This window comes from Lucilia cuprina, chromosome 5 (assembly GCF_022045245.1).
Source record: "Lucilia cuprina isolate Lc7/37 chromosome 5, ASM2204524v1, whole genome shotgun sequence".
Lineage (NCBI taxonomy): Eukaryota > Metazoa > Arthropoda > Insecta > Diptera > Calliphoridae > Lucilia > Lucilia cuprina.
Genome location: NC_060953.1, coordinates 47,039,658 through 47,051,359, shown reverse-complemented (window position 1 = coordinate 47,051,359; position 11,702 = coordinate 47,039,658). Strand labels below are relative to the sequence as shown.

The window sequence follows — 11,702 nt, the reverse complement described above, 5'->3', positions numbered from 1 at the left end:
AACTAAACTCATTAATCACTTTCTCGTATACTTTATACATTAAATAAATAAACAACAACAACTATTATATACTAAAAATTTATATTAAACAAAAACTAACTATTTATTAATATACATACTTATGTTATGTATAAAATAAAGTACCAATCTTTAAATCAAAAAAATGAGTTTTTATTTCCCTAAGACTTTTTAAAGGTAAGTAGAGGAAAGAAAAAGAGATGGAGAGAGAGAAAGATAGTAAAACATTTATTTTAAAAAGTTTTCTTTAAAATATTCAATTTATTTTCAAATTGCACCCTGTATCATTTAATATCATTCACACTTTTAATTGCTCTCTTTTATTTTCATAAAAGTTTCTTTTTTCTTTCTTTTTATTTAAAATAAAAAATAAATATTCTTAAAAACTAAAACTTAGATTTATATAAAATTTTAATAATAAAAGATAATTAACAAAGTTTTACAGTTATAAATTTTCTTACTTTTTGTATATTTCTTTTAGTATTTTTTTCTTCAAATTCAAAAAGGAAATACAAAATTACGCCCGCGTTGTTAGGGAAACCTTTAATTATTAATTTACAACATCTACAATAGTAAATGTTTTCAATTGTCTTTAAAATGTTTCTTTTCTTTTTTTTCTGTTGTAAACTAAAACAAAAATATGTCATTTTAATACATTGGTTTTGGAATTGTGGACCGTGGAATTAAAGAATAAATTGCACTAGTGATATTTTAAATAAATGTTCTACAAACATTAAGTATACATTGGCCTAAGAGGGCAGGGGGAGAAGGGGAGGCTGATCTGTTTGCTGTTTTAATTTGATTTATTATCTTAAATATTTTCTAAAATTTTCCATTTCAAATATACTATTAGAGAGTCTGGAAAGAGAGAGAGAGAAATAAAAAGATTAATAAATTTTTTTTCGGGAAATTTTCTCTAAAGAAATATGATAATATTGAAGATTTTTAATTCACATTAATCAATATTGAAAATTTTATATAAAAATTAGTCAATATTGATTTTTTTTATAAAAATTAAACAATTTGAAAAATTTGTCAATATTGAAAGTTTTTTATAAAAATTAGTCAATATTGAAAGTTTTTATGTAAAAGTTAATCAATATTAAAAATTTTTCTATAAAAATCAATCAATATTGAAAATTTTTTTATAAAAATCAGTCAATATTGATAATTTTCTATAAAAATTAGTCAATAATGAAAGTTTTTGTGTAAAAATTAAACAATATTGAAAAAATTTTTATAAAAATCAGTCAATATTGAAAAATTGTCATAAAAACTAGTCAATATTGCAATATTTTCATAAAAATTAGTCAATATTGAAAATTTTTCATAAAAATTAGTTAATATTGAAAGTTTTTGTGTAAAAATTAATCAATATTGAAATTTTTTTTATAAAAATCCGTCAATATTGAAAAATTTTTATAAAAAATAGACAATATTAAAATGTTTTCATAAAAATTAGTCAATATTGAAAGTTTTTTATAAAAAATAGTCAATATTAAAAAAATTTTCTATAAAAAATAATCAATATTGAAATTTTTTCATAAATAATAGTCAATACTGAAAAATTTTCTATAAAAAATAGTCAATATTGAAATGTTTTCATAAAAAATAGTCAATATTGCAATATTTTCATAAAAATTAGTCAATATTGAAAATTTTTCATAAAAATTAGTTAATATTGAATGTTTTTGTGTAAAAATTAATCAATATTGAATTTTTTTATAAAAATCCGTCAATATTGAAAAATTTTTATAAAAAATAGACAATATTAAAAATTTTTCATAAAAATTAGTCAATATTGAAAGTTTTTTATAAATATTAGTCAATATTGAAAAATTTTCTATAAAAAATAGTCAATATTGAAAATTTTTCATAAAAATTAGTCAATATTGAAAATTTTTCATAAAAAATAGTCAATATTGAGAGTTTTTGTGTAAAAATTAATCAATATTGAAAATTTTTTTATAAAAATCAGTCAATATTGTAAAAATTAGTCAGTGTTGAAAATTTTCCATAAAAATTAGTCAATATTGAAACATTTTATAAAAATTAGTCAATATTGAAAGTCTTTGTGTAAAAAGGAATCAATATTGAAAAATTTTATAAAAATTAGTCAATATTAAAAAATTTTTTATAAAAATTAGTCAATATTGAAAATTTTTCATAAAAATTAGTCAATATTGAAAGTTTTTGTGTAAAAATAAATCAATATTGAACAATTTTTTTTATAAAAATCAGTCAATATTGAAAATTTCCATAAAAATTAGCCAATATTGAAAATTTTTCATAAAAATTAGTCAATATTGAAAATTTTTCATAAAAATTAGTCAATATTGAAAGTTTTTGTGTAAAAATTAATCAATATTGAACAATTTTTTTTATAAAAATCAGTCAATATTGAAAATTTTCCATAAAAATTAGCCAATATTGAAAATTTTTCATAAAAATTAGTCAATATTGAAAATTTTTCATAAAAATTAGTCAATATTGAAACATTTTCATAAAAATTAGTCAATATTGAAAGTCTTTGTGTAAAAATGAATCAATATTGAAAAATTTTATAAAAATTAGTCAATATTGAAAAATTTTATAAAAATTAGTCAATATTGAAAAATTTTATAAAAATTAGTCAATATTAAAAAATTTTCTATAAAAATTAGTCAATATCGAAAATTTTTCATGAAAATTAGTCAATATTGAAAGTTTTTGTGTAAAAATTAATCAATATTGAACAATATTTTTATAAAAATCAGTCAATATTGAAAAATTTTCATAAAAATTAATCAATATTGAAAGTTTTTTATAAAAATTAGTCAATATTAAAAAATTTCTATAAAAAATAGTCAATATTGAAAATTTTTCATAAAAATTAGTCAATATTGAAAATTTTTCATAAATATTAGTCAATATTGAAAATTTTCATTAAAATTAGGCAATATTGATAGTCTTTTTGTAAAAATGAATCAATATTGAAAATTTTTATAAAAATTAGTCGATACTAAAAAATTTTCTATAAAAATTAGTCAATATTGGAAATTTTTCATAAAAATTAGTCAATATTGAAAATTTTTTTTATAAAAATCAGTCAATATTTAAACATTTTCATAAAAATTAGTCAATATTGAACATTTTTCATAAAAATTAGTCAATATTGAAAATTTTTCATAAAAATTAGTCAATATTGAAAAATTTTCTATAAAAATTAATCAATATTGAACAATTTTGTATAAAAATTAGTCAATATTGAAAATTTTTTATAAAAGTAAGTCAATATTGGAAAATTTCCCAAAAATTAAACAATATTGAAAATTTTTCTATAAAAATTAGTCAATATTGAAAGTTTTTGTGTAATTAATTAATATATATCAAAAAAATTTATAAAAATTAGTCAATATTGAAAGTTTTTGTGTAAATATTAATCAATATTTAAAAATTTTCTATAAAAATTAATAAATATTGAAAATTTTTCTTAAAAAAGATTTTAATTACCTTCCAAAGGCATTAAATAATGCCACAATTTCAGTACGTGATAATCTAAATAAAGGATCCGCCTCGATATGAGGTTTATTCCATAAACCACTTTCCGTGGCCTGATTAAGCTTCTCGGAGTATAAAATCTTTAAAGCGGTACCTAAACCTTGGGTCTAACAAAAAAAAAAAAAAAAAAAGAGAATTATAAACAAAAAAAAAGTTATTTTTATTTTAAGAAAACTCACCTGTAATTTACCCCATAATTTACATTTATCACAACCAACACAATCCATAATTCTGGAAATATTTCTAAATTTTTCTTTAAATTCATGTTTAAATTTAATGCCCTGTATGCTGCCTGAGAATAAAGCATTCTCATCAAAATGATTGGGAAAAGATCTAGAGAAAAATATTTAACAATATATATAAGTTATAGTTCTTTTATATTTGAATTTAATAAAACTCACTCAATTACAGACAACAAATCGTTAATAGCCATTTTAGTCTCTTGATCCTCCTCTACGATACCGGTGTAATATTCTTCTCTTCTTAGATAGGGTGCAGCTTTGGCCAAAGCTCTTAATTCTACCAAATAAATGAAATACAAATTCCTTAACCAATGAGGACCCTCACCATTTGTGGTCTCAGGACTAAATCTTCTTTGGAATTCTTTAACATTTGGACCCCATACACCTTGAGGATCTAAGAAATCTTTAGATTCTGATAGTAAATACTTTGAACACAAATGTATATTGATACTAGAGTGCAGGCCCGATATGATACGATAAAAGGCACGTTGTTCCAAACACATTTTATGTAAATCAATTTGAGCCAAATATTCCGTAAATGAATTGGATTTGTTTTGAGTGCCAAAACAATTCTCCAAATAAATACTATTCCATACACGATGGGCAGAATCTCCTTTATATCCTGTATAACGTTCTGGATTAATAAGTAAATCTACATATTGTGATCCCTCATGATTGTCATCGACTATACAGAAATCCTCTTCGGCTTCATCGTGTTTTGCCCACAGTTCGAATTCCTTGTGGGCCTGATCACTAATACTGGTATCGAGAAAACCTAGTAGACTATTGAAATCATCAGCATCGGAACAACCGGCTACTTGAGCATCTTTGGTGTACTAAAAAAGTTGTGGTTTGTTTCATTATTATTTATTTTTTTCTTTTGTTGTTTTTGTTAGATTTGTGATTTTGTTAGGATGAGTTTTGAAATTTTGTTTTGATAAAATGAAAATGTGTGTTTTTTTGAATGCCATCACCATTTAGTTTCAGTTTTATAATGAATTTTATTAACACTTTAGTTTTTTTGCACTTAAACCAATATTATTTTTTTTTTTTGTGTTGTTTTATTTACATTGAACAATTAAAAAAAAAAAACTTTAAACAAATATTTAAACATTTGTTTTCATGCTTAAAATAAAAACGTAAACATGCATTTAAAATTGAAATTAAAAAACTTAAAAAAACGGTTGAATGTTAAGCAATACAAGTGTTTTAAAAGAAAATTTTTTTATACCGAGCAATTTTTTCTTAGAAATAGTTCAATATAGAAATAGTTTCTACAGAAAGTTCTTAATCTTAAAACTTTCCATATTAAAGACAAAATCCTTATAAAAATTTTTCTATATTGAAGATTTTTTTGTAAATTCTGTTAATTTAAACCATTTTGCAATGTAATAAATAATCTAAATATTATTTATATAAATTAAAAAAACCATAGACATTAGAACTATTGTTTATCTTAAACAATAACTACTTCAAAATTAGTTACGATACAGTTAAAAAAATGATAACAATTGTATATTGAAAAAAAATGATAACAATTTATCAATTGAAATTATCAAAAATGTTTAAAAATAACCCATTAATGAAAACTTAAAAAAGAATCAAAATTAACTCTTTAAAAACTAACCAAGCATGCAAAATCATCAACCTGACTAGATTATAGACAAAACTAAACGCTAGACTATACAGTAGTCAATTATATTATACTATAGACTATCTAGACTTTATACTAGACAATAGACTAGACTTGGACTTAACTATAGACTTTTCATTGAATAATACTAGACTATATCCTAGACGGAAGACAACCATATAGCCTAGATTGTAGAATATAATACAATAGGCTAGAACATAGAATAGGTTGCAGACTAGACAACAAATATAGAATAGACAATATACTCGACTGTAGGCTCGATTTTAGAATAGACTTGACAAAAAACTAAACACGATTATAGACTATACACTATGCTAGACTACAGACTTGATTATAGACCAGACTAAAGTGTAGACTCGACTGTAGACTAGAATATAGCAACCACTGACAGGACTACATACTATAGTACGTACGAAATTTTTTACTAAACTAGACTATACTATAAAATAGACTATAGACTATACTATAAACTTGACTATAGACTGGATGACTGACTAGACTATAGAATGGACTATAAACTAGACTAAAGAATAGACTATAAACTAAACTATAGACTAGACTAGACTATAGCTTTGCCTATATACTAGACCATAGACTTAACTTAAGCCTAGACTATAGAGTAGAATACAGACTAGACTATAGACTATACTACAGACTAGACTATATAATTGACTATAGACTAGACAATAGACTAGATTATAGACTAGACTATAGACTAGACTAGAGACTAGACTATAGACTAGACTAGAGACTAGAGACTAGACTAGAGACTAGACTAGAGACTAGACTAGAGACTAGACTATAGACTAGACTAGAGACTAGACTATAGACTAGACAAGAGACTAGACTATAGACTAGACTATAGACTAGACAAGAGACTAGACTATAGACTAGACTATAGACTAGACTATAGACTAGACTATAGACTAGACTATAGACTAGACTATAGACTAGACTGTAGACTAGACTATAGACTAGACTATAGACTAGACTATAGACTAGACTATAGACTAGACTATACTGTAGATTAGACATGAATTCTATATATTGAAAACTATAGACTAGACTCTAGAGTATACTATAAACTAGACTATAGACTGAACTTTAGACAATAGACTAGAATATATTTTCGACTATAGACTATACAATAGACTAGACAATAGACTATACAATAGACTAGACAATAGACTAGACTATAGACTAGACTATAAAATTGACTATAGATTTCACTATAGACTAGACTATAAACTAGACAATAGACTAGACTATAGACTTGACTATAGATTTGACTATAGATTAGACTATAGAATAGACTTGAATACTATAAATTGAAAACTATATACTCGACTAGACTATAGACTAGATTATAGACTTGACTACTGACAAGACTATAGACTAGATTATAGAAATGTTACAGACTTCTGAGAACTGGGACTAGACTAGAATATAGACTATACTACAGACTAGACTATAGATTTGACTATAGACAAGACTATAGACTTGACAATAGACTAGACAATAGACTAGACAATAGACTAGACTATAGACTAGACAATAGACTAGACTATAGACTAGACTATAGACTAGACTATAGACTAGACTATAGACTAGACTATAGACTAGACAATATACTAGACTAGATAGACCACTTATAGACCAATTGACCCAAAAGTTCTTTAAATTTAAAGCAAACCCTTTAACAGATAGATAAGTTAATATAGCTGCTACGTTATAGAATGACGACAATAACAAAAATGGTTTAGAAACGTGTTACTGATACATTTTATTTCACATTCCAAAAATTTCGATATTAATGAGAAAATTACTTAAAAGTAAATTTACATATTTTAATTTTAAATTATCTTTTAACTAAAACTAATTACTTGCAAGTGTAATTGTTCAAAATGCAAATTTTAACACCTGTTTAAAGTATGTTCTTCGTTACGGCTTTGGTTTTTTGAAATATAAAGAATATAACAAAATAATTAAATAAATAATTTACGACCTATAAATTCAAAATGATTTAATAAATCAAATAAAGTTTTAACTATTTTTGACACAAATATATGAAACAGATTAAAATAATAATCAATTTGAATGTTGTTCAATGTCAGTTTTAATAGATAAGAAATAAAAGATTTCATAGCAATTGAAAGGGCAAGATATACCTATGTATTAGGAAATGCTTCTCTCCCTAAAGGGTTAACTATGGTAAAAATATTTAAAAAAAGTTGTACCTAGCAAAACGCCCACAAGAAAAAGTAATTTACCCAACATTTCAAAAATAATTGACCTTATTTCAATAATGATGTATGAGATCTAAGATAATGATGAAATTTATCAGTACAACAACAAAATTATAAAACACAGAAAAAACTTAAAATAAAAAAGCAAAAAATTAGTTCCACTTACCTTAAATAATGTAGGTTTCATAAAATGATTTTCACCATTTTCGATTAAACCCTTGGGTATACTTTTCTCCTCACAATTCTGCACCTGACAGAAGCGCATGGCACATTTGCTGTCATCTGGCCAAAATGGACAATCCCGATGTAAATTAACGCGATAGAAACGAAAATAGTTTTTCACCAATAAACTACTCAAACGGGGAAAGATTTTAATGTTATTAAAATGATCGACGGTATCTACCTCACAGCTGCAATCATTAATGGAACCTTCCAGCTGTTGGGGGGTGGGGGGTGGTTAACCAGAAATACAATAAATAAGAAATTCCTTTCTTTTTCGACATTAAACTCACCTCACAAAAACAATTTTTATTACTATCCAATTTGTCGTATGAAGTAAAATAGCCCCAGGAGAATTGGCTGCCATACAAACAGACCACCAGCAGGAGACACAATAGAAATGTGCACCTATCGCGTATTTGTTGTATAAAAGTCATATTTATGCGCCAATCTTGTAAACATTAATTTTTATGACTTTTGTGAAAGTTGTTTAGTTTAAATTTCAACAGTTTGTTTTTATTCCGTTTATCCTTGATACACTTTTCTTTTTTGGTTTATCTTATGAATGAATACACCCCCTGAGTTTTAGGTAAATCACAAAAACATTGTTGTTTTATTATTATTAATTTCACAAAACACTACAAAAAATACACGTCACTTTTACTTTTTTCAACTTAATTTTAATTGTTGTTGCTTTGGAGTTCTGTGTTAAAAGTTTATTTAATTTTTCACATGCGAAATGTTTGTGTTAAACAATACTACCGCTTTCTAATGTTGTTTTAATTTAGGTTTAACAAATAATAATAATAAAAATTTTGTTATTTTTTCTATGCTTTTCGATTGTATTTCTATGTGTGTACGTGTAGAGCCCAGCGACGTCAAACATAAATAGCGGCGACGGCAAATTGTAAAACGGAGCCGGCATCTAAAAAAGAACCGTAACTTGGCTAAGTTTACAGTTATTTTAATAATTTCAACAATTTGAATTTAAAACGGAATTCGAGTTTTAAAACCTTGGGAGAGAAAAGTTGTTGTATTCATAATACTATTTTATTTATCGTTATAAAGCAAATTTTCGGGAAATTTATTTTTTAACTCACGAGTACTATTTTTATTTTAACTTTTTATTAATATTGTTGATAGAGATGCCACGATGTTTGATAAACAGCTGTTAGTAAATATGATTTATTATGTAAAAATATTACAAGCTGGTAACTTCTCATTAAGTAAAAAAACTACTAAACGTCAGAGGGCGCTACAAACAGTAAAATATTTAGGATATTACTGTTAATTTTTGAATATGTATGTCTATATTATAGTCTATATTCTAGTCTATAGTCTAGTCCATATTATAGTGTACAGTCTAGTCTGTATTATAGTCTATAGGCTAGTCCATAGTTTAATCTATAGTCTTGTATATTGTCAAATCTGTAGTCTAGTGTATTGTCTAGTCTATGTTCTACTCTATAGTCTAGTCTGTAGTCTATAGTCTAGTCTATAGTCTATATAGACTAGACTACAGACTATAGACTAGACTATAGACTACACTATAGTCTAGTCTATAGTCTAGTCTATAGTCTAGTCTATAGTCTAGTCTATAGTCTAGTCTATAGTCTAGTCTATAGTCTAGTCTATAGTCTAGTCTATAGTCTAGTCTATAGTCTAGTCTATAGTCTAGTCTATAGTCTAGTCTATAGTCTAGTCTATAGTCTAGTCTATAGTCTAGTCTATAGTCTAGTCTATAGTCTAGTTTATAGTCTAGTCTATAGTCTAGTCTATAGTCTTGTCTATAGTCTTGTCTATAGTCTAGTCTATAGTCTTGTCTATAATCTAGTCTAATGTATATTTTAGACTATTTTCTTGTTTATAGTGTAGTCTAAAGTCTAGTTTATAGTGTAGTGTATAGTCTATTCTGTAGTTTAGACTAATAATGCAGATTTGATATAATAATACAAGAATTTTTTAAAATATTTCTTTAATATGACTATTCATTCTATTATTTCGAATAAAATATCTTTGTTTCTTTTATACTAGATGTATATGCTTAATTGTTTAGTTCAATCAATTCACTGATTGTTTGTTAAGTGTCAATTAATAACTTTATTATATTTATTTTTCTTGATCAAATATTGATTCAATTTATTATTGTTTGGCAAATGATAACAAAAAAATCTTAAACAAAACGAAAAGAATGCCACCATTGTTCCCAGGCTCGAACTAAATTTTCCAAATATCTTACCTTAACCTTTTATGTAAATTAGTTTGAGGAATGAAAACGACAACGTAACAAGACATACCCACAGATTGAGTGATGATCTAAAATGATCATAACGATCTCAAACACACCCCGGTAGACAGACGGCTAGAATATAACCCCTGAAATGTGTAACGTGACTTACATACCAAAACAATGCTTAGTGGTGAAAGGATCATTGTTTAACCCACAAAACATTTTAAAGAAAAAGGGGTAACTACAACATAAAGTCTTATGTAAATTTTATTTTCTTTTAAGAAAAATCTTAATAATTTAGGAAAAATGCAAATAAGGTGCAGCCAAATGACCTTAAGCGGTTTATGCGTCTTGAACTCATGCCGTCAGAATTCTTAATCAATCATTAGTTTAATAAGAATTTATTTTAGGATTTGATTGAATTTTTTCATATTTTATTTGCATTATTACTTAATGATCTTTTGTGCTTGTGATCATTTATCAACATTTTTTAAGTAAATTTTATATACCTGAACAGTTTTAGGAAGTTTTCTGGGAATTTTCTTAAAAATTCAAAATTTAAATAAAACAAAAACTACAACTAAACAGATGTTTAATTTAATAACTATATTCAATCATTGATCTTATTGCAGGAATTGATCAAAAATTGCTGATGATCTGATGATATTTCTTTCATCTAGAAGACAACCAACTTTTGCTAGAAATTTAATTCATTCAAACATTTTTATTATATTCTTCAACTTTTCCGTTGCAAATTTGATATATGATCCTTATCCACTATTGATCCTGATTTCTTCTCAAAAAACAATTTCCTTTAAAATACTTTCTAACAAAAGAAATTAGCACTTTTGTGGGTTTTACAAGATCTTAACAAAAACAACATAAATAAATCTCTTATTGTTGCCAATTCCCTCTATCTTTCTGCACACACTTCACCCTTGTTTCGCAAATATTTAAAAGGAATAATCTGCACGATCCTCTTGTGAAAATGCTGTGCGTGACACCCAAACACAAGATACATAGTATTGTGGCAAATTGGCAAATATTCTTTACAAATTAAGGGTTGTTGATATTGCAAATATTTATTAATATTCTTCAATAATCTATTGATCTGTCGATATTTGGCATTTGGAGTGTGCCATTTTTTTCTCATTTTTATTATTTATTTAACAAAAAAATTTAACAACAGATCTAATCAATAGATCTTTGTATTGTTTATTGTTGATCTTATTGTGATCGTTTTCAAAATATTTGTAATTTGAGATGTTATTCTTTATTTGTGTTTGTGGCAAATCAATTGATACTTTTTTGATTTATAGATATAATAATAGGTTAATGTGGGTTTTAAAATTATTGATTTATGTTTTTTTAGTATGGTGTAAGGTTGAGGTTGTAATAAGATCAAAACAGAAAATCTCTTCACTATAGTCTAGTACTGCTCTATGATTTCTAGTTGGTTGTCTGGTTTATGGCCTGATCTTTGTCTTTATTTAGGACCTTTAAACCAATTGCAGTTTTATCTATTGTATGGTAATAATATAAACTAATCCAGT

At 25.0% G+C, this 11,702-nt stretch overlaps 1 protein-coding gene across 1 annotated transcript; it reads right to left on the bottom strand.

Annotated features, from left to right (window-relative positions):
• Nucleotides 1-250: 250 nt before the first annotated feature.
• LOC111678675 (ero1-like protein) lies at nt 251-8,813 on the bottom strand. The gene is made up of 6 exons (XM_023440091.2): nt 8,213-8,813; nt 7,867-8,136; nt 3,960-4,636; nt 3,738-3,891; nt 3,511-3,665; nt 251-876 (listed from the first exon to the last, which is right to left on the bottom strand). The coding sequence occupies exons 1-6, from the start codon at nt 8,354-8,356 to the stop codon at nt 825-827; spliced, it is 1,452 nt and encodes a 483-aa protein (XP_023295859.2). The 5' UTR covers nt 8,357-8,813; the 3' UTR covers nt 251-824.
• Between the last annotated feature and the right edge of the window lie 2,889 nt (nt 8,814-11,702).

Bases quoted from the DNA above. Each gene is read 5' to 3' on its own strand.
- LOC111678675 (XM_023440091.2), bottom strand. From the start codon at position 8,356: ATGACTTTTATACAACAAATACGCGATAGGTGCACATTTCTATTGTGT. The intron at 4,637-7,866 runs GTAAGTGGAACT...CAACTTTTTTAG, and splicing joins TGAAACCTACATTATTTAAG to TACACCAAAGATGCTCAAGT. The intron at 3,666-3,737 runs GTGAGTTTTCTT...TTTTTTTGTTAG, and splicing joins AATTATGGGGTAAATTACAG to ACCCAAGGTTTAGGTACCGC.